A 23,733-nucleotide genomic window follows, 5' to 3' on the forward strand; every position below is an offset into this window, starting at 1 on the left:
ACATTTTTAAAGGTGTGGGATCTTTTATCAGTGATTCCCAAATAAATGTATATTATTTTTAGCTATTGGTTGATATATATTTGTATAAGTGTGTGCAGCAAAACATCCATATCCCAGTTTTCTTTGTGTATTTGTTTTGAGGGAAGTGGCAACACCCCTTGGTTGTGTGCGGCATCACATACTGAACTACAGGTGTTTGCAGCCTAAAACTTACATTCCCCTATTTCTTAACCCTAATACTCCCCTCTGCTTAGTGCCTAACCCTCTCCATTGTTGCCCAATACTCCCCTTCCGCAGCCTAAACCTAACATTCCCCTATTGCAGAGGTTCCCAAACACTGTTCTCAAGGCAACCCAGCAGTCCAGGTTTTAAGGCTATCTATGCTGGACCAAAGGTGACTTAATAATATCTGTCAATTTGATTTAACCACCTGTGCTCAACCATGGATATCTCTAAAACCTGAACTGTTGGGCAGCCTTGTGGACCACGTTTGGGAACCTCTGCCCTATTGCCTAACCCTAATACTCCCCTCTACATAGTGCCTAACCCTCCCCATTCTTGCCTTACACTCCTCTCCCACAGCCTAACACACCCCTTAGCCCTATATTGGCATCTGGGAATGTCGACACTTCAAATGTCTACGTTTTGAACATGTCGACTCTGCATTCTGCACGCGTCAATATGTTCCACGCCAACTTATATGTAGTATCTACATTATGGTGGTTGACATGGTGACTACATTCTGCTTTTCAGAGTATTTAAAGGATGAAAGTCTGGATGAGAGCATAATGAGGTATGGTAGGGACTTCTTACACGTGTAGCAGTATGGAATAGGTCATCAGACGAGGCACAGTTTAGAGGCAGGTCTCAGATGGCTTGAGGGAGTGTATTTCAGGATGAGATTTAACTTGTATAATGGTGTACAGGTTTTAGGTAAGTGTGAATTGTTGTATTGGATTCCAGTGTAGCAATTCCTAAAGTAGTGCAGCAGTGATCAACATCTGTCTTAAAGTGGAGATGGGTGAGGGAATGCCTGATGAGTGGCAGTAACTGAGATGGCATATGAGAGAGTTGATCTGGTAATATTTTACAGCGAAAGTGGATGAGAGACTTCGTATGTGGTGTAAGGCAGACTAACGATATTGTAATACTGATGGTGCAGGAGATTTATGGGGCAATGGTGGGAAGATTTAATATACTTTTGAGCATTCTAGGTATAAGTTTTAAGAATAAGACTTAGTGGTGTTAAATACATAAGGGTGATCTCTCTTCAGGATTTGATCAATTCTAATGTCTTCAAATTTCCAGTCTAGACACAGTGTGTTTCAGCATATCTCACTCCCCCCTCCTCCTTTATCTGCCAGTCTAATACAGTATTTGTACAGGAATGGCCTACTGCCAACTTGACCATCTGTGACTAGATTCTGACGTTGGTGTATTGCAATACCCTTTTATTCTGACACTTTTAATGGTAATGTTTTTCCAGGCAACTGCTCCATTCAAGATACCGAAAACACAAGCATCCTCAAACCTTCCCGCTCTAGTTACTCGCCAGGGACCGGTAGATGTTCTTGTTCAGACCAAAGACTTGTCTTACATGAGGGAATTCTCTCATTTCCATTGCCCACATGGCAGTGATAAGCTGGGAACAGCAGAACATGGCAAAGCTACTTTTGGAAGGTGAGATCACATGTTCTGCATACTGAAAGAATTTTGACATTTTTATGCTTTTATAAGTATTATACCTCTTTTCCACCAAAATTCCGGGTGCAGCCCGATACACTGAACAGCAACTTGAACCTCGTTTACACCGCAGTCTTGACCCGGATATCGTCGGGGCTTATCTCTGCAGGCGCTCGGAGAATACACAATCTCCAAGTGCCAGAATATGCTGCTCTCCCTATGCTGTGAACGGGACCCGGTTCGGGTGACCCGGGATACTCGTTTCCACTGAGCCTTACCCGGCTAGAGACCTGGGATATTTTCCTAGGAGCCTTTTCCACTGAGCCGCGACCCGGGTTGACACAGCAATAACCCAGGTTTTAGCAGCAGTGGAAAAGGGGGTAGTATTTAACTTGACAGTTATTGTAATTTATAAATATAAATTAAATATAAATTTTGTGTTCCTTCTTTTATACATAACTATTCTTTATATGTTCACATATTACTTTGAAATCGTTGCATTTTGGGGAAACACTCTATAACCAGTTAGCTCGCACATCGCATGGTTTGTTACTGCAGCAATAACGGCATTCACTGACACTGTTCTATCCCATGCAACCATATCAACCATACCAGGCCCACCCTGTGATGTAGCAGCCTAGGACTGCCGAATTCGCTTCCCAGAATGAAATGTAAACAAATGTTCAAAGGAGGAGGAGAGTGCAGATCAGCTGCAGCAGGGGGGACTGATGATCTGTTAACCTTGGCACATGCTCTGCTGCCCATTAATAAGGGAGTGGTAGTAGTAATGCTGTTAGGAGTAGATAATGCCACTGGGCATTACTGGGGTAGGGGGAGTTATACAATATGTACAATAGCACTGGAGGAGAAGGGCAGTGCCATAGTAGGGAGTTGGACACAGGTGGGTGAGGTCTATGCCACTGGGAATCTATTACCACTAGGGGAGTGTGGGGTAATGCCACTGGGTATCTATTAAAGCTATGGGGTGGTAGGTACTGGGGGTTGTGAGGCACCCTCTAGGCAACTTCTTTTTTTTTTTTTTTTTCAATAAAATATTTACATTTTATTTAAAAAAAAAAAAAAAAAAAAAAAAAAAAGTTTGAAATTTAATATTAAAACAACCAATTCTGAGTGGTTAAACATAAAATAGATAAATGTAAATCAGTCATACACTAGAAATGCAATTTATGGCCGCTTAATAATTAACAATCGCCTTGCTTTCTGGGACCACACTTTCTTAGGCTATTTGGGTTGTTGGTTGGATTCCTTGGGGGTAAATTTATTAAAAATCGAGTTTGGGTGAGTTTTGAAGAGATTGCAAACTCACGTGAGTTTAGGCATGTTTTTCATCTCTCATATTTACTAAAGACAAACTCGAGTGAGTTTGGAAGTGAGTTCTCTCTTTTCACTGTTAAAACTCATGTGAGATTGTGAACTCTAAAAAACTCACCATATGCCAAATTAGGAAGTACTTTACATGAAAAAGATGCAACTCTCAAATTTACTAAGAATCGAGTTTCCAATCTCGTGTGAGATTGTTGCAAACTCACTGTGAAATTGAAGTTTCGAATAGTCCACCTCCTGAGCTGCAAGTTTGGCAGAAACATACACAGATCAGTGTGATTTGTGTATGTTTCTGCCTGTATACCTAATATAAAGTGTCTTTATAAAAAAAAAAATGACATAAGGCCCCCCAAAAAGCCTACCAGCCCCAGACTTGCCAGCCAGTCCTGGTTCCTAAAATTACGGGGAACAAAATGAGTAGTGTTCCACCGTAATTTAGGTACCAACACCAGGCTGCAGGGCCTGTCCTGGTTTTAATTATGGGGGGGGGGGGGGGGGGGAATGCATAGGGGTCCCCCTGTAATTAAAACCAAAAAAGGGGTCCCCCTTTCCCGAAACCCCAGGCTTGGTCTGAGGCCCGGGGCTCTGAGTACGGGAGTAATAAAGTGGAAAATCAAAGTAAACTGTTGTATTTCACAGTGGAACTACAGGTGCCAGCATGCCTGCCCTTTTGCACTTGTGGAACTAAAAGTGCCAGCACCTGTACCTACACTGTAAACTAGTTAAATAAAGACAGTACACACACACACACTGTATACAGTAAAAGTTTAATACACACATACCCACTCACACATACTTACCTGCTGCCAGATGTTCCCATGAAGAAATCCTTGAGGAATGACCTGCAAAAAGATCCCGTACCCACAGCCCAGGGGTGCGGAGAAGAACCCCGGGCTTCAGACCAAGTCTGGGGTTTCGAGGGGGACCCTTTTTTGGGGGGGGGTCCCCACCTCCCCTGAGATCCCTGGCTTGGCTTGAGCGACTTGGGGAGAGAATGCTTTGGCCCTGCAGACCCGGTAATAGGATCTTCAGGCTGTGGCATTACACCCTGGTTGTTTTGGGTCTGGTGCTGGTTTTAATTTTAGGGAGACCCCTACGCATTTTTTTTCCCCCCCTATACTTAAAACCAAGACTGGCCCTGCAGCTTGGTGCTGGTACCTAAATTACAGTGGAACCCTACTTGTTTTGTTCCCCGTAATTTTAGGTACCAGACTGGCTGACAAGTCCCGGGCTGGTTAGGCTTTTGGGGGGAGGGGGAACCCTACGTAATTTTATAATAAATTTTAACCCGTTTTTTACAGGTACAACACACAAGCAGCTTACACATATCTCACTGATATGTGCAGGCTGTTTGTTCGGGTGAGTTTGGCAGAGAGAAAACACTGCAATCTCGGGTGAGTAATCTCATCTAAACTCGCAAATAGGGGGAGAAATCTCGATCTGCTTCACCATTGTAAAACTCACTTTCAGCTAAACCCTTTTCGTTGAAGCAAAGAGAGTTTAAAACAATAAAAACTCAACCAAACTCGATTATTAGTAAATTTACCCCCTTGTCCTTCCCATCAGTGTACTACTGTATATATCCGTATTGTAGGCACACTTCAGAAGCCCCTACAATCGCATACGGATGTCCTCTACTGTACGTTTGTGATTCCCCTACCACTGCTGGTAACACTTTCTCAGTGGTGGTCGTTATGATTTTATTCTTTTAGTTTCACTTCGTATACAGAGCTTATCCGCAGAACTTAGATCTCTCTTCTCTGTCCCGTCTGCCTTGTACTAGCAGAGTATCAGCTCCAGGGTTCTCCTTTCACTCAAAGCCTGGGTTCACACCGTTGTAAATTAAGGTGCTGAGATCTCATTTATTATACAAGGAACAGAACTTGGACTAGAGAGGTACAGTTAAGGTTTGTTTAGTAACTATACTGCTAGACGCCTGTATGCCAGTTGTTTTAGACCCCTGTTTCTCAAACGCTGAACTCATGGAACCCTAACTGTCTGTGTGTGTGTGTGTGTGTGTTAATAAGGTATCCTCAGGAATAATTGGTATCATCTGTAGATCTATTATGTTAGTCAAATAAAACACCTTTGTTCCAGCTAGATAATATGGAAAACATGCACTGTAAAGCTGACAAAACACCAGAACCCTATGGGTTGTGTATTTGTACATGGCATAGACTTAGGATGTGGGATGGACAGAGCATTTTCCCACTCATCACAGCACCTGTAACCGTGCACATGATGGGCCGTGATTTTTTTTTTTCCTTAGGCTGAGCAGGAAAGTGAAAGTTATTTTATGTTTAACCGGTTTATGATTAGGACAGGTTTAACTGTCCGTCACACTTTGGTGTTCTGTTTGTCCATGCAGTTTGTCCTGCTCTTTATACTGTCGCCCTTGCTGGCCACCATTTTCTGTGCAGTAAGTATCACCCTCTTTATAATGCTGCATAAGTTACTGCACAAGTTTTTAGCCTCTAGTGTTAAGCTGGTCTCATACCTTTTCATAGACTTTGTGCTATTTAAAACTATATGGTTTCATAGAGCTGTGTATAATGGTGCAGGTTGATAAAGTCAATAGATGGTATACCAGGGACAGTGTATAAGAGCTATAAAGCTTCCGATATTCTAAAATGTGGAGAAGGGCCGTGTAGGAGTTGTATGTTAGTGTTACAGCATTTAAAGACCCTTGTATTGTAAAAAATATATATATATTTCATTATATAGATATTATACAGAGTGGAAAACTGTATTTCAGCTGTATTAAATAAATGCACTTGCACTGTCCACCTACTTCTATGACATTACAAGTTGGAGAGAAGTTGGCTTTTTTATTTAGTTATCTGAATTGTGATCGATTACTTTTTAGTTAATAAAGCTGAGAAGTTCAAAGGTTGCAAATGAAATATATTTCTTTTATATATAATTTTTATATATATTCTAGCCTTTTTTTTAGTTGGTTATTTTGCCTTTCGTTCATTTGTTTAGTGGTAAGACATTTGCTGCCATCTAGTGGACATTGCAGTTACTGATTAATGTACACACATTTTATGGGGGTTTTTTTGTTTTCATATAATATTTTTAAAAAAGTGAGAAACGTGTGTGTATTCTCTTATGAATATGCTTTCTCATGCTCATGAAGTCAACTGAAAAACTGGACGTGGACATTTTTACCTAAAATGTGTTCTAACCGAGCACAATTTCCACTAACATGTAAAGATTGTTAACTATACCCTTGTATATAAATTGATACTTACCTTAACCACTTAATTGTCTAATATTTTATCCGTAAAAACACTCAGAAATTGTCAAGAACATCTATTTACTTATCCAACGCAATTTTAATTAAAATTCTATTAATATCTAGTTCTCGTGTTTTTTTTTTTTATTTTACATTTCAGCCATCAATAGATCGGACTAACAATGACCAGAAAATCGCATCTTAGCATTTCCCCAGCAGCTGCTATCTGAGCAGCCGCTGGGTATACACTGGGGGGCTAAGGCATGCTGGATGTACATTTCGCCGTTGACTGCTCCTCTCTGCAGCTGCCCAGTGGGGTGGTGCTGCTGACCTTCATGATCAGCATTGTTTGGCAGAGACGGGGAGGGTGCTGGGATACAGAGGAGGAGGTCCCTCTGCCATTGGCGGCTGCCGGAATATTATGTTCCGGCAGCCGTCCAGCGTGCATTTCTGACTGGTCACATTGTTTGCGAACATCTCGTGCAACTCTCAGCCTGGGGTGGTCGCAAACTATGCCACCGCGCCAGGCAAGTGGTTAAAGTAAATTCATCTTTAATAGTAATACAGTAACACTTGCAATTGGATCTCTCTCTCTCTCTTCCATGTCTGCCTTCTTGAGTGTCTTATGTAATTGTCATACACAACATTTTAGTGATATACATATATACGTAATATGGGTGATGAGCATTTAATGCTTGCTATAATGCAGAGCAGCTGGACATGTGAGGCCGTATTAAAACCTGTTCATTTTAAATTCCACATTTTTCTATTCTTTTTAATACATAAAAGCAAGTGCACTCATTATGGCTGTGCTGGAGCAATAAGGAATAATGTTCTCCTTCTCAGGTCTGTGAGTGTGGGGAAGCTGTCTGATCAGACAGGGAAAGCTATTCTAGGGGGACAACATTACCAGGGAAGCACAGACAGTCTGAACTCTGAGCGCCCCATGGATACAGGTAATCTATACTTCCCCTCTATTGTTTTCATTTTGTAACCATAATAGAGAATTGTTTTGTTTTCTTTATAGCTATTGAGATCTGTAAGTTACTATTCCATCAGTTTATTGTAGTTCCCCATTTTGCTTTATTGTGTTGAAATCTCTACGGATGTCATGAACTGCTTCTGTAAAGGCTAAATTCAGTTTGATGTCCTCACTTTATATACACAGGCAAATTAAATTGAGGATCAATAAAATGGTTAAAATCTGATTTTAGTAATGCAATGTGACAGGTTGTAGTATAATAGTTCAACCAGTTGAAGGTGTATTACAAACTTCTTTTCAGTCCCCGCTGGTGCTACAGGAAGTGTCCTCACAGTCCCCACTGTTGGTGCCAGAGCTGTGATGTTTACTGTAGGGTCTCCTCCCAACAGCACTACTCCTCCCACCTGCACCCACATGATGATGAGGGCTCGAGCCACTTCAGGTAATGCCTTCAGGACTTTGTATTATCACATTGCGTGTGTGTGTGTGTGTGTGGTGTACATGTCATGTCTGTAAATGAGACTCCTGTTAAGTACTACTGATGTTGCTCCTGGTGAAGATCTGCTTGGAACACCTTTAGTGACTTATAAGGACAAATGTAATAGGGTGAGAGTTTGAAAATATGAGTTTTTTCACACTTTTTAAACTCTGCCAATGTAATAGTGCCATTTACAAATTAATAGCTAGTGTTTGAGTATACAGGTATGTATGCATATATGGCATGGGTGTGTGTATTACGATAATAAATATATATATATATATATATATATATATATATATACATATATAATATTATTAAGGTGGGTCCTAGTCACCAAGGAGGGCACTTTTTAATTTTGAAGGGTACATTTTTGATGTGCGCAGAAATGTAGAGCCTTGTCTGTTGTCAGTAAATTAATGGCACAGCACCCATTCTAAAGAAATAAGAAAGACTTTGTTTGAGAATCAAGCAGTTTATCGATCTTCCAATGTCACAGCTGCCCTGCCTACCAAGAGCCTGGGAGTGTGTGTAATGCAGTAGACAGCCTTGTCTGCGTGACACTTGTGGCATTGGAATACAGCACATGCTGTTAATGTATGCTTTCTCCTAGGCAAAGCTGCTGGTTGGTTATGCTATGTGAGTTTGTGTTTAGTGTTTAAACCTATATATAGTTCACGAGGTGCTATGTAAAACTGTTATTTCATTGGGTAGAATTTATGTACATTATATTATCTCCTCACCACTTTTTCTTTCCCCAGTCTATAACACTTGTGTGCTTTGTCATATACAGTTGGCTCAAACAGCTCCGGTGGCTCTCTCTGCTCCACGAGTGGCCGTGTGTACATGGGGTCTCCCTCTGGAGTTCACATGGGCTCATCTCCTCCAGGAGCCGATGCAGCACCATGCCTTAAATACATGTCTTACGGCACATCCCCCCCAAGCCTGGAAGACTTCATCACATTTGAGGCCCCTGAATTACCTGAGGAAACTCTAATGGAGGTAATGATGTACATGTTGCTTATGCAATATTCAAGTAGAAGATATATTTGCTCTTCTCCTTAGTACATAATAATTTACTGTCTGTAATTTTGGTTTGAGATGCAGTAGCACTGAATATTGAGTAGCAACTTTTGACTTAAAGGACTACGCAACCTAAATTACTAGTTCGCTACTATAAAAGAGTACGCTGTAAAACACTGCACGTAATAAAATCACAAATATAAAGACAAAGCTAGATCCCTAAATGGACGACAATCATAAACTGGAAACAAGGAGCGCTAGATATATTTGCCTAATAATAATGTAGACCATGTTACCTGGCTGGTGCAGAGTGTTTAATTTACCAACCATTTGGGCTAAAAGATACCACTTTACACTCATGAAACTGCTAGACTTTCTGCCACATAACTACAGCCTTTTCTAGATAGCATTTTGCAAGCCCTTTGCAGACAAGGATATGTTTTTTGCATTTGTCTTCCTTTCAGCCAGAGTTGCTACCTTGCTTTCCCTCCCATTAAGCCTATGTTTGTGGAATACAGTTTTTTGGGTACATGTACATTATTCTCCATTTCAGCCAATGAGTACTTGTATGCTTAGTGTCATGTAAACCTTGCAGAAGCTTCTCTGATAAGTGTGCGTCCTGTCTGACTTTAGGAGACCCTGGTCAAAGCATTATGGGATGTAGTTTTATGCTACGTCCACTTATGCTCGTAATGGACTGCAGCTGCCTTTGTACCCTGTGTGCATCTTTCTGATCATATCCCTGACTTTAATGCACTGTCCTCTTCCATTTGAAGCGCTGTGTGTGTATATACGTGTGTGTGTGTGTGTGTGTGTGTGTGTGTGTATACATACATACATTTTGGCTATATTAATCTCTTCTGGGGATTGTTTCTCTTATTTGGCATGGCACTCTACAAACTAAGCCAAACACTCCTATTTCATTCTATAGCAAATTCCGATTCTGAGGCACTAAAATGTAAAAACAGATGTGAGGACAGAGTTTATATATTTTGTGAGTTTATCAGAATTAAATATATTGACGGTAAAAATTTTAAATCGTGGGATAGAAAGCTTCCTACATGCAGTAGACTTGCTGTCAGTAATCCTATATTTTAGAAATTGGCTGATAACTAATTAATAGCTTCTTATTTATGCAGCAAATTTGCTAAAAAGCTGGGTTAGGCTAAACAAGTTATTTTCCTTTAATACTTTGTGAAAATGTGCTTTTTCACGTTTTATCTTGTAAAGTGTATCAATATTTGGTTCAGATGTATGTATACTGTTAATTGTATAGTCAAGCAGCCACAAAGTGAAGGAATAAAATAGTAACACATAAGAGAGCACTGTGACTATACCTGTTACTTAAATGTGATTATTTATACAGAGGGAACACACTGAAACTCTGAGACACCTCAATCTGATGCTTACTTTCACGGAGTGCGTGATGGAGCTGACCGCAACACGGGGTGGGACTTCTGACCTGTGCACCTCTGCTGTGTCCCTCTACCAAATTCAGGAGAGTGTGGTGGTGGATCAGATCAGTCAGCTGAGCAAAGAATGGGGGTAAGTCTGGTTGCGTGATGGTGATTTTGAAGCTGATCTCTAATATTGCAACATGTTTTTTTCACTTAAGGCACTCTGCAGCCTGTCCTATTCAACGGGATGTGTTTACATCATGCATTCTAGGGGGAGTATTTACTAAAGTGCGAGTTTTTCGAAGTTGAGATGTTGCCCATAGCAATCAATCAGATTATAGCTAGTATCTTCTATAAGGTGCTAGATAAATGTTACGTAGAATCTTATTAGTTAGTATGGGCAACATCTACGCTTCTAAAAGCCCGCACTTTATTAAATAGGATTTTTGGTCAACTTATCGTTGAATCCCTTTCTCTTAAGCAGGCTGGGGAACACTGGGCCATTTGGATTGTAGGTTGGGGCTGGAGCTGGCACTAACATTAAACTGTAGTTTTAAAACCTCAGCTCCCCCCTGCAATCTCACAATTCCAGTACTTCTTTAAAAGAGTCCGGAGAGGCGTAGCAGGAACCCCCATGAAACTGTTTAAAACAACCAAACAAACCAGCAAAGAAAAGACCGGTCAAGAACCAAACACCTCGCACGACTGAGCGTGATGGAGGGATTGCAGTGTTCCCCAGCCTGCTTAAGAGAAAAGGATTCAACAGTAAGTTGACCAAAAATCCTATTTTCTCTTGCGGCAAGGCTGGGGAGCACTGGACCGTGGGACATTCAAAAGGTACCCCCAGGGGAGGGAACGCTCAGGCTGCCTGACTGGAGAACTGTACACCCATAGTGGGTGCCGCCAGAGGCAAAAAATCAGAAACTTAAAAAATGAGCAAACATCCGGACAGGGGACCAGATAGCCGCACGATGGACCTGTGCAGCTGAAGCCCCACATTACGCTGCCCATAAAATCGCCACCACCCTAGCGGAAGGCTATGACACGCCGCACCAGAAGAGACATGAGTGATGACCGAGTGGATCCAACTCGCAAGGATCTGCTGAGTAGCTGGCCCACAATGTTCATGCGTGTCTCAAAGAGCAGTGCGGCGTACCAAGGAAGACCTACCCAGGAAAACTGCAGAGCTCAGCACCACTAGCAGAGCCAGAGCATCCCATACCTGGGAATTCGCCCAAGGACGAAGAACCGGAAGGACAAGATCCTGGTGTAAATATCGAGGCCGAAGCAAATGTCAGCTGGAACGTAAAACTTGTACGGGGACCCGCACAATCTCAATGGAAGACAAGAAAAAGTGGCTTGCCAACTCTAAATACTGAACTATGCCGAGGGAAGTCAATAGCCATAAGGAAGACCAGTTTTCAAGGGACTAACTTAAAGATTCACTGAATGCAACGACTCCTGTGGAGCCTATGTGAGAGCCTGATAGGACAAGATGAAGATTCCACAGCTCCACCTGCGGGCATAGCGGTGGCTGAAGATACAGCACACCTTGTAAAAAGGATTTTTGGAAGAAAAGCCAAATGGCGCTGGAAACAACATGACAGGGCTAAGCCTATATAGTTGCAAAACAACATTGTCAATTGGCCTCCAAAACCCACCGGGAGAAAAAGGCAAAGAAAGCATGAGAGGCGAAATCTGGTAATGGTTACGCCCCAAGTAAGTGCGAGATGGAAACAGTGTCCGGGTGCGCAGCATATTAACAACCACTGAGAGATAAAAACAAAAATCATTCAGCTTTCCAATGCTTGGTCACAAAAGCCAGGAAGGTCCCTGCATCAAACAAATTGGACCTTGTTACCGCGGGTCTGGTCGAAGTGTAAGACGCCACCTGGGACCCATCGACCTTATGCGAACGTCCACATACCATCACCAGCGTAGCCAGTCTGGAGCCAGTAGGAATACCCTCACTCAGGAAGCCTCCACCCGTCTGGACACCTGAGGAAACAGTGGGGTCAGCAAAACGGATGCGCTAGATGAAATTTCCACGGAACAGTCAAGGCATCCACTGCGGAAGCCAGCAGATACCTGGATAACATTCAGAACTCTGGAGCCTCGAAAACGTGTCAAGAGGCCCTGAGATTTCTCCCCCCCACGGTAGACTCCATTGCGAAGGCAAGCGGAGTCTCTGCTCACATAAACTATGTGGAGCCCCAAAATGTGTCAAGAGGCCCAGTGATCCCTACCCCATGGAAGACCTCACATCTGAACAAACGGTAGGAAGACCATAGGATGGAGAGACCACTGCCCCAGGAGAAACGTGGTCCTGCTGGGGAAGTCCGCCGTCCAGTTTCCCACTACTAGTATAACCACTGCTGAGAGTTGGAGCAAAGGATTCCGCCCAGGAAAGGAATCTGGCTGCCTAAACCATCGCCGCGGCACTCTTGTGCTGCTCGGATGACTGACGCATTCCATTGCCATGCAGTTGTCAGTCCGACTGCAAGCCTGTCGGCCGGTGAGGGCAGTAAGGGCCCACATGAGAGCCAGAAGATGGCTTGGAGCCCAAGCCCATCAATCGGCCGAACGATGTCCAAACACCCTGGAGCTGAAAAAACATTTTCCCGGCACCTCAGTCTAGGAGACTTGTGTCCGTAGGCACAATGAGCCCATCTGGAGGGACCGAGGATCGGACGTGGAGGAGAAGAACGGAAACCATCCACTGATGGAGAATGACGAGTGCTGTTAGACGGAACGAGAAGCAGAGTCGAGAGGAATGTCTAGCAACTCTTTCCAGTTTAGAGAATTACCCACTGGGACTTCCATCAGTAGAAACTGGTCCATGGTATGGTCTCGAAGTGGAGACCAACATGCCCCACAACCGAATGTTTCCACAAGGTCGACAGACGAGGCATCGGCCGAACCTTTGACCAAGGTTGGTAGGGTGCGTTTGCTGTCCACCGCCAGAAAACACAGCTGGAGAGAGGTGTTGGAGGCCACCCCAGAACTGAAGGCGAAGACAAGGAAACCAGGGAGGCTTTGCAAAATGGGATAGAGCACTGACCCAAAAGTACTTGAAACACGTGACCTAGTAAGGGCGATAACTGTGAAGCCAAGGTATTCTTCACAAGCAGAACCTCCGAAGAGGGATGAATTCTGATACGTTCTGTGCGCACTATGCGCGACAGCACCGACCTTATTGTGTTGCAAACACACAGCGCTGTGTCTCCACCGAATGGCAGAGCCCGGTATAGACAGGAGACAGTCCATTACCCACTGAAGTATAATGACCTGACCAAAACAGAAACCGAAGACACGCGTTCCAGGTGTCTAGCGAGGAGTTGTTTGGTTCCGCGCTGTGGATTCCTGATCAGGAGGAGTTCATGCGAATTGAACTACCCACCCCCTGGAGCTCAAAGTATGAAGAGAAGAGAGCGGCCAGAAGGAGCCATTCGGCATTCAAAGTAGAAAGGAGATAGAACCCTAGTTTCCGTACAAGTTACAGAACTGGAGCAAAAAAATGCCGACTGGGATGAGTGGAATGTCAGCATGGCCCAAAGCCATCGTGGTCGTCGCCTCCCAGGGGAAGAGTGATGTCGAGCAAAACAACGCCTTGGAGGCGGACCTCTGAGATCTATATTGGAACGATTTGCAAATGATACCTAGCACCCTGGTGTCTGAAGACCTCACTGAAAGGTCTCTGAACTGGAGCAACCGTCCTACTACTTGCCAGCAAACTGTGTAGAGAGAGAGCTACACACTGGTAGGTGTTAGGGTTTTTTTTTTAAGCCTTGGCCCTCCCAACGTGGAGTAGTCCTAGAAAAAAATACTACCCCCAGACTCTGAACCCCTGCGGGGAAGAATCGGTTTGTGGGAGACTGACCTCTAAAGGATGCCCCACCCCGAAAAAGAGCGGAAACCTGGAAATGCGGACCCCGCCGTTGGGGACAGCCACTGGCAGATAAGTGCTTTACTCACTGGTGGGGAATAATAGAATCCAGGACTGGTTGAAAGAGGACAACCTCACAAAACCAAAAGTAATGTACGGTACAACTCTGCATTGAATGCGTAGTTGAAGCACAGAGCAAAAAGGCCACATCGAGCCAACACGACCGTAGCCGATACTCGCAAGGCCACCTGAGCGCCGTCGAGCACGCCCCTCACACAGGTTCAGCTTGCAAAACTGTCCCTCCAATTCGAGAAGGGAATCCCAGGGCGGATGACTCTGAAATCCCTTGATGAAATGTCAGCTGGAGGCGCCATTACACTGATGAGGCTCGCAAAGGTCAGTTAACGACCCCAAAGCCTATGATAAGACTTGAGTCAACTCGTCAAGCTTTAACTGGCGGAGCCCTAAAGGACAACGATCACCCTGTTAGGTAGTCCCATATGGACACACAAGCCGTTGGAAACAAAATGTGCAAGGAACAGACACCTTGTTAGTCTGCGTCTCCTAGTCCTTCCCGATGAGACCAGAGAGAACTGAAGGATGGAAAGTAATGACTTTCTGACAACAACCTGTGAACGGACCCACAGCCCTAGCTTTGGTCCCTATCCAAACCGCCTAGAGAGTGGCGCACATCAGCAATGAGGCCTTACACGCAGTGTATGGTACACCTCACGAACCTGTATGCCGTTTTAGTATATATGCTGCCAAAGCGAGCTCCCTTCTGGGTGAGGCCAGATTCTGTAAGTCCGGCAATTTCGAAACTGCTAACTGAGACCTGGAAGGCGGAAGATGCCTACAAGGCCATCCACCTGCGCCCCATGTAGCTGAGTTTCCTGCGTGTCAAAAGAAACAAAACTGTTACAAACCCCACTGCTGCACGCTGTCTGGCACGGAGATAGAATGGGACATGCCATGGCTGAGAACATAATTGTATAGAGGGAAAGTGGCCTGCATGAAGGGAACCACCCAAGCGTGAATTCTGGTCTCCTCTTAAGGTGCAACCAGCGGGTGGGCACTGACCAGCCAAGATCCCAAGCCTGCACAGGTTCTACCATGGGTGATGCAGCCTAGTAATGCCTGTGCGTCGCTCCAGACACATCTGGTCCCCAAGGGCAACAGTAGGTTACACTGTACACATGTTACAAAAACGTCTCAAAGCTAGAGGTATCCTCATACAACCAAACCCGCCCATTAGCCGGCAGAATTAAAACCATTTTACAGAGGCATCAAAACAATAAAAACTGTTTCACATAGGCGGCATATACATGTTACATAGACAGCTAATACAATCAGCAAGGTACTCCAAGAAGAAGCTGCAGGGTATAGGAGAGGTGTAGTTTGCCGTGCAGGGTAATGTAGTAGTCCCAGCAGAGGAGAAGGCGTCTGTGTATCCTCTGCTGTAGGCAGGACCAGGAGACTGCTTCTGGTGCTGCAGGAGGGGGGAGTGCAGCACCAGAAGCTCCGCCCCCTCCAGCCATCACTCTCCCGTGACCTAGAGTACTTCTCACTAACAGGGAAAACTCTGGTCCAGCCCGACTGACACAGGCAGCCTGTCGCGTGCACACTCCCCCTCACATATGAGGGGAGCAGCAGCAAGAAACCCCGTCAAAATGGCGGCTGCAATCCGAGACCGCACTGCCTGCCGGCACCCTCTAAACGGGTGACAGCGTGCACCGGGCCCAGGCGGTCTCAACGTAGACCGGAGTGCTGTGGAGGGGGGCAGGGGTCACTGCTAAGCGCACCCCTCCCCGGCACACTGAAAAAGTACCCAGCCGCCGTCGCACTTAGACTGTGAGCTGCTACAAGCAGCACACAGATAACTAATCTAAAAAGTAAAATTAAATTGCAAAGAAATTCAAAATTAAACTACAGCAAAGAGCTGTGTAGCAGCCCCTTAACAACGTGCCCTACTCCTCAGGCACTTAAAGAACACTGGAATTGTGGGATTGCAGGGGGGAGGAGCTTAGGTTTTAAAGCTACAGTTTAATTTTAAGTGCCAGCTCCAGCCCCAACTTACATTTTCCATGGTCCAGTGTTCCCCAGCCTTGCTGCAAGAGAAGTGCCCCTATGTTTCATTTGTGTGAGCATGCTGGTACTGTGAGTTACACCCTTATATGTCTGCTTTCCAGCCCTGCAGAGTGCTCCAGTGTCTGGTGGCTGCAATATATTCTGTATCTCCTGGTGAAATACTAATGATGCAAGTGCTTGACCTGGCTGCTATTGTGTTTTTTCCAGACAAGTAGAGCAGCTCGTGCTGTACATGAAAGCGGCCCAGTTCTTGGCATCTTCCCTGCAACTTGCCAAATCACAAATCAAATCTGGGAAGTTGACCCCTTCAAGTGCTGTAAAACAAGGTAAATTTCTTTGAAATAAACATTTAGTTCTCCGATATCTGTTTTGCTACTGTAGAGAGGTCTTCTTATTTACCCTTCTGTCAGTATGACTACTCTCCTTAATTTTAACAGTGGTGAAAAGCATGAACGAGCGCTATAAGTTCTGCATTAGCATGTGCAAGAAACTGACTGAGCAGCTGAACCACTTTTTCTCAGACAAGCAGCGTTTTGTGGATGAGATAAACAGCGTCACTGCAGAGAAATTAATCTACAACTGCGCTGTGGAGATGGTGAGCAGACAGATGTTATTTAGAAGTTGGCTTTGTAACATTTTGTTAATGCAGCTATTTTAATAGGTAAGGCTAATACGAATATTCAGCAAGCGCTTAGATTGCGTTTGAGTCTATAAAATGACACAGTATAAAGGTAAAATATATTTCACAAACCGCTAATGCTACCATCAAATTTTTGGCCTGTGTACATAAGTCAAAGTAACATTCTCCAATGGAAAAGATTAACGTATCACTTATGATAGGTATGACCTCACTGGCCTCACCACTGTTAAACTAGCAGTCTGTACAGATTATGCCTATTACCATGGTCAATATCGTCCAACTTTATCTGTTTACATATGACTTACAAGAAGCGTGCCAAGAGGATGTTCTCTTACAAAATCACATTTGAACACTTCCCTTTTTTTTTGTGTTGTTGTTGTTGTTGCTCCCCTCTGGGCAATCTGTATTTGAACTGGACAGCTAGATTTTTGCATAGTTTTGGAACCAGCATTCAGTTTGGTAAGTTAGTATTAATTACGTGATTCTTGACTTGCTCCTATGCTAGGTCCAGTCTGCTGCACTAGACGAGATGTTCCAGCAGACAGAGGATATTGCTTATCGTTACCACAAAGCAGCACTACTGTTAGAAGGGTTAACAAAGATCCTGCAGAGCCCTGCCGATATCGAAAATGTTCATAAGTGTAAGTATGAGGAAAGGGAAAGCTAGGCGTATTTTTCATATGTTACGGTTTATGGCGGCAGTCTTTTTTGAAATTGTTGCGATCTCAGAAATTGGCTGAAATACTATAATAAAGCAATTTCCTTAAACATTTAGGCACACAATAGTCCAACCATCATGATTCACTGTTTTATATATTTTTCACTTGTATTTCTAAGATTTTGGAACACCATTCTGTTTGACCGTCATCTACCTGTAAATTCAGTAAAAGTACATTAAATTATTGAAAATATGTATGGTACATAGCTGAGCAAAAGTTTAAGGATATTATTATTTTTATATGGTAAGAATGACATTATGCAGTGCATTGCAGAGAATATGTAATCACATCAATCCCTGATTTATTGGAGATTGTAGTCTAATTCACTACAGGCACACATACACACCCCAGGGTACATTTTTTTCAGAAGCAGATTAATTTACCAGTATGTTTTTGGACTATACACCACTCCAAGGTTGCATATAGTATTGTTATAATCCACAGTAGAACATTGTTTGTTGAATTCCACAAATGTTTTTAATCCCTTCTGCCAACTGAACATCTGTAAACATCCATAATGTGACACATTAAACCATTGCCCATTTATATTACATATATTAAAGATGGTTGTGCAAAACTGCCAGGCACATCCACAGATCCTAATTACCTGTACTTCCCTGGGGGTTACGTGAAAGGACCAGGTACAGAATGGGACATGCACTAAATTTAATCTATCTATATGGCTTAACGCTGCTCTGTCCTCGCCTCTATGGGGGGGATTCAGGTGTGCTGTGCGCCAGTGGCCACTAGATGGCGCCTGAGGGGGCAGTTTATTTATTAACAGTTTCTTATATAGCGCAGCATATTCCGTTGCGCTTTACAATTGTAAACATTAATAGAACAAAACTGGGTAATAACAGACAGATATATAGGTAGGAAGGCCCTGCTCGCAAGCTTACAATCTATAGGCAAGCTTACAATCCAATTGTTGCTCTGTTTGGGCGCACACAGCAACCAGCGATGGCATTTCGACTTGCAGCCCTCTAGCTGGCAAACAAAAGTGACCCGTTTGAGCACTCAAACTGGACTTTTCGCGGACGTGACAATGTCCCATCATTTTGACGGGCTGCTAACTAGTTTAAAGTAAATGTAAAACTAAATGCATTTAAAACCATACCACATGATAAAATAGGCCATAATGATATACCTAAAAAAGGATAAAGATCTCACTTAAGTTGCAACGTGTTTAACGGCGACCAGACTCTTTCTCAGGCAGTCGAACAAAAGTGAGATTTTTATCCTTTTTTAAAAAAAAAATTTCGCTATGTTAGTTATGTCATATTTAATAATGTGATACTGTTTTAAATTTATTTGGTTTTATATTTTATTTAAAAAAAAAAAAAAATTAAGTTTTTCATCAATTGTCTGCACTAGAGAAAATAACGTTATACAATTACTGACCTGGATAAACCAATTGCATGTTTGTCTGATGCCATAGAGGAAAATGTACATTTATACTCTTTTGGTCATTCCTACTTTATAATATAGCTTAGTGTGTGAGTAAAAGGTTGATCATTATATTGGTTGAAGCTGAGACGATTCTCAGGACAGCCTTAGGACACTGTCTTTTAGGAGAGTAAGGGACAGTCTAGTCACAACACTGTTAGATACTTTTTATTAGGTTATAACCAAGATTGCTGCTATACCCTCCTCCAGTGCCGGAGATATGACTTTTTTTTTCTGATAATCTCTGGGGTTGGATGGGAAACCATTTTTTCTCATTAGGCTGCAGGAATAAGGGTATGCCATTAGGGGCCACCAATACCCCCTCCCCATTGCCTATGGTTGAGAATAGTACAATTTTTTTTATTTTTAAAGCAAAATACAAATTTATTTTGGAGTTTTATTGTTTGTATTTAATTGCATTTTACTTGCAATGACTAATACTTCATTACAGTATTATATTGTGTACAAATTTGATAATCTGACTTATTTACTACTAACAATATCAAACCACCGAGCACATTTGCTACGATTATCCTCTGGTATGAACTTGGCTTACATGCTGCTGTTGCAGAGCTGAACGCATCTGTAGACATGTCTGGCTCCGAGTACACATGAAATTGTGTCTGTGTTCAGCTGCATTTTACTGCTGTCTATTTGCCATAAACAAATGTGTCCAACTCTACATGAGACCCCTGTTTTGCTTCGGAGTCGCATTATCGGCCTTCTGTTTTTACTCTCTGGACTTTCCGGTTGATACTGTATTTACTCTTTATGCTTTTTAAAATGGTATGAATGAGGTGACCCTCCCACGCATGATTACTACTGACATTATATATGTGTTTCTTTTACAGATAAAGCCAGCGTTGAAAGCAGACTGTCTGCGCTCTATAGAGCTGTGGCTGTCTATGAATAGTGCCAGTATACACTGGACCACACAAGCAGAACCAGGGACCACGTAGCTTAGTTCTTTGTAAATATACCTGTTACTAAGAGCTGTCCATTGTATTCGTGGAGAGAAAAACTAAATCCTATAAGGAGGCTTTCCCAGGAGAAAAGAACACAAGTCAGGGGACTGCGTTTTCACGCAAACAAAAAAGGCTGCCTTGTTTTAAAAGCACTCCTTGCGAACTATGCCTTTCAACCTACATGCGAAGTGGAAGGAAAAGTATTTTTAATACTTTAATATAAATAATGGACAATTGTTGCTCTGGGAGAAATGTGGAAGTGTGAAAACCAGTAGTTAGATCTTCACAAGCAGCAGTTCAGTATTCCAGTAGTCAAGTAATTACAATTTACCTACCCAGACTTGGGTTACTGGTACAACGTGTGACTCCAGAAAATCCATCTATCTTTACAAAGAGAAACAAGAGCAAAGCACTTTACATAGAAACCGGGGAAAATAAACCCAGCAATGCACAGTCTTCGTTCATTTCACTATCCATTTGATGTGGCGACTTGATGATCTACTTTTAAACCAATTTATTTTGCACTAATTTCTTAAAACTGTTTTACATGGAGCTCTTATCAATATAAAAAGGCACAATGGATTTACTGAAAAATAAATGATCATTTCATTGTATGTATCAAAAGAAGTTGGAATTTTAATATGTAGCTTCCTAAAGACTTTACAAGCTGTACAGAACAATTTTAGTTGTGACCCTTTTGTATCTATTTGTCTAATACTTGATTACTAATGTTGATTTGTTTTCTCCAATGTTTTATTTTGTCGGTATTGTGTTGCTTAATATTGTTTTGTGCATGTGATACTTAGTCTTGTTCTATTTTATTGGATGTTATGCTAGCAGGCGTAAATTTGTTCCATGGACAGTGTTAGAGAAGAAATACAATCCTGTAATATAGACTGATATAGACTGTTGTGCGTGAGAATACTACTCTGTTGGGTATGTTAAGCAGTAGCTTCTACCAGACCATTATATATTCCAATGTCTGTAGTGTGGTCTGTAAGTGCTAGGATGCAGTTCATATGTCTTACCAGTATATCGCACAGCAAGAGAAGCTGGGCTTCAGTCTATAAACAAACTGCCCTGAGGTCTATATGACTAGAGCTTATGGTCACTAGCAGGCCAATACTTCTAAGATCAGTGGTGCCACTCACTTAGTTCAGGTCTAGAATGGCAATTTTTTTTATTTTATGTGAATCTTTAGCTGCCAATTTGGAGAAGCCTTTATATGTTTCTATTATTAACCTGTCATCGCAAAAAAAAAGGTAACACGTAAAAGGATAAATCCAAAGTTATTCATCGGTGGATTTATTCTTGAACCACATTTTTATACTGTAGCATTAACTTAATTGTACCAATTATTGTTAAAGTCCTTTATAGGTTCATGGTGCATTTTCTTCTAAATAACTTTTGAGCCACTATTGTTACGTGTGTGTTTAGGTACACATATAGGCACATATTGTAATTGTTTAAAAGAAAAAAAGAGTCACACTGGTTATTTATGTTTTATAGAAAAGCAGCCAGGGATGGTAATTAAATACCAACTGCTTATCTCAACTTGTGATTGATTCATAAAACTGTTTATACTAGGTCTATACTGATACAGAATAAAAATAAGTTATTGGAAGAAAATGAAGGCATTGCATAGGCTTGCTAAATTTGACAAATACGTGCACATTCACATAAAACACCAATACAATGACACATTTTTAGGACTTCTGCTCTAGTGGAAACACAATGACACTCAGCATCTGGGAATAGATTATACACTATTCAATTTTACTTCATTCAGAAAGATTTTTAGTATTCTAGAATTTTATGCTAGTTTTAAATAACCAAAATAATAATTTTTAATGACTGTCATCAATTAAGATAGTTCATTATTATATTGCCCATGCAGTCAAGGCCCTTATTCGATCATAAATAAAAGGAATACTTGCTGTTAAATGAAATAGAAAAGACCTGAATTTCTTTTTTTGCAATTCTAGTCAGATGATGAAATCTCACACTCACGATATTTCAGATTAATTTTGCCCTAAACTTTAATACTTGAAGGTTTTGTGTTTTTTACAATATTCAGCTGACAATACTTTTCATTGCTTTTATTGGCTGTAAACTAATACATTCACCACAGCTGCAATACATCAATAGTCTTTAATGTACCCTGTGCTTTTACTTCACTTGACAGGCATTTTTGTATCCAAGATTCTGTCAGATAATTTGGATGTATTTTTATTTATGTACCTGCTTGTGAAATATACAAATGCATAAGTGTGCATTTCTAGGTCTTTATTACCGTGTTTCTACCTCTCGTTTGTAAACTGCATGCGTTCTTAAATCTGGGTACAAAACTCACAGAACTGTTGCAAAAATAGCCTTTTTACTACGGCTTGTATAAATGTATATTATGAATAAATGAAAGGAAAAAACAGCCTTTCCATTTCTTTGTATGTTCTAAGTATAACAGTGAAAAGTTATATAGATTATTTTTCTGGCTAACAATAAATTTATAGTATCTAAACTACGTATACAGATACATTGCCATGTTTTAAGTATCTATCTTCTGAAAGGTACACCGTATCCGAATCAAGGGCTCTATGTTCTGTATAACATATTTTTATATATTTTTTTTTTTAACAAGTATCAATGATTCGACTGATGGTGTCAAAGGAGTGATTTCATGTTGGATTAATTCCGCTTGGTGATACAGACAATGATGGAGGTAAAATTCCTGACAACATTGGATATAATATATCTCTCACACAGGAGGAACAGCAGCACTTTTTGTTTTCCCTATCACTGGGGGCACTTTCACTTATGGACAATCCCTTCCAGATCTGTTGGTCTTTAACAAAGTCATGAACACTGGGAAGCATGATTTTCTATTATACTATTTAGGGCCCAAATCAAAGAGCTGGAAAAGAAAAAAGATTATGTTGGCCATTCAGAACCTGGAAATTCGTATATAGTTTCAGAATGCCCAAAATCAGTAATCAATATGGCCTCCGTTAACATAAAAAATATATTTGTCTACATAAATGAAAATATTTACTTTAATATTATTGCTCCCTTTAATAAATATTTTCATGGGTTATAATTTTATTATGTTTTGGGGCCCTTGTAATGTGGACAGACCGCATACATTGCAGGCATCCTGATCAGTCTTGCCAGCCAGAGGCACTTTTTTCTGGCACATTCCAGCAAGTTTGCAGCTATATTGCATCTGTATATCTAACCGGGATGGCAACTTCTACCCGTGAAGTTTGTGGCTGATTTTTGGTGACTTACCACCTAGTTGCATTCCATTATACGACAACTTGTAAGTTACCAGAAACACGCTAGTTTGTCAAAATCGGAGGCTATTATGTTCCCCCTCTGTACTTGCATAATATGATGAAAGATGAACTGTGTACCTGTGCACCTAATTTCAGCGGCTTCAATCAGTAATAGCTATCGTAGTGTGAAATGATGAGCACTGTAGTGCTAAATGTAGTGACTATGCAACTATATGCAATGGAAAAAATACTATTATAAAACGGCTAAATCTGTCTGTTTTTATAACAAACTGGTCATTTTTTACTTTAAAACACATATTTAAATCTGAAAACCGGTACACCGATGCCCCCAGGACTTACTGCAAGTAGTAGAGGCTATTAGGTATTTTTGTAGTTTATGGAACATATTACATGGTCATTTGAGGTTAATTGATGAACAATTCAAATATAAGCAGACAGATCATAATGATAACAATTGAAATGATCAAGTGTAATAGAACATAAATATTACAATGGCATGCAGATATGCAGTGATCAGGGTTAACTGCAGATGGATAAACCGTGTATACACT

At 41.7% G+C, this 23,733-nt stretch overlaps 1 protein-coding gene across 7 annotated transcripts in view; it reads left to right on the plus strand.

The window, feature by feature from the left end:
* Positions 1-22,317, plus strand: part of ULK2 (unc-51 like autophagy activating kinase 2) — a 140,649-nt gene extending 118,332 nt beyond the window's left edge. For 6 of the 7 annotated variants that reach the window (XM_088446362.1, XM_088446363.1, XM_088446364.1 and 3 more), the window contains 9 exons: positions 1,487-1,680; positions 7,112-7,221; positions 7,549-7,689; positions 8,519-8,727; positions 10,115-10,293; positions 16,327-16,445; positions 16,557-16,714; positions 17,265-17,400; positions 19,776-22,317. In XM_088446362.1, coding sequence (XP_088302488.1) covers positions 1,487-1,680; positions 7,112-7,221; positions 7,549-7,689; positions 8,519-8,727; positions 10,115-10,293; positions 16,327-16,445; positions 16,557-16,714; positions 17,265-17,400; positions 19,776-19,837 — 1,308 coding nt within the window. In that variant the 3' untranslated portion in view covers positions 19,838-22,317. The remainder of the gene's footprint in view (positions 1-1,486; positions 1,681-7,111; positions 7,222-7,548; positions 7,690-8,518; positions 8,728-10,114; positions 10,294-16,326; positions 16,446-16,556; positions 16,715-17,264; positions 17,401-19,775) is intronic. The other variant, XM_088446366.1, reaches the window with a different exon arrangement.
* Positions 22,318-23,733: the final 1,416 nt, after the last annotated feature.

The sequence above is a fragment of the Taudactylus pleione genome, unplaced genomic scaffold (assembly GCF_031769625.1).
Source record: "Taudactylus pleione unplaced genomic scaffold, aTauple2 ptg000397bl, whole genome shotgun sequence".
In the NCBI taxonomy this organism is placed as follows: domain Eukaryota; kingdom Metazoa; phylum Chordata; class Amphibia; order Anura; family Myobatrachidae; genus Taudactylus; species Taudactylus pleione.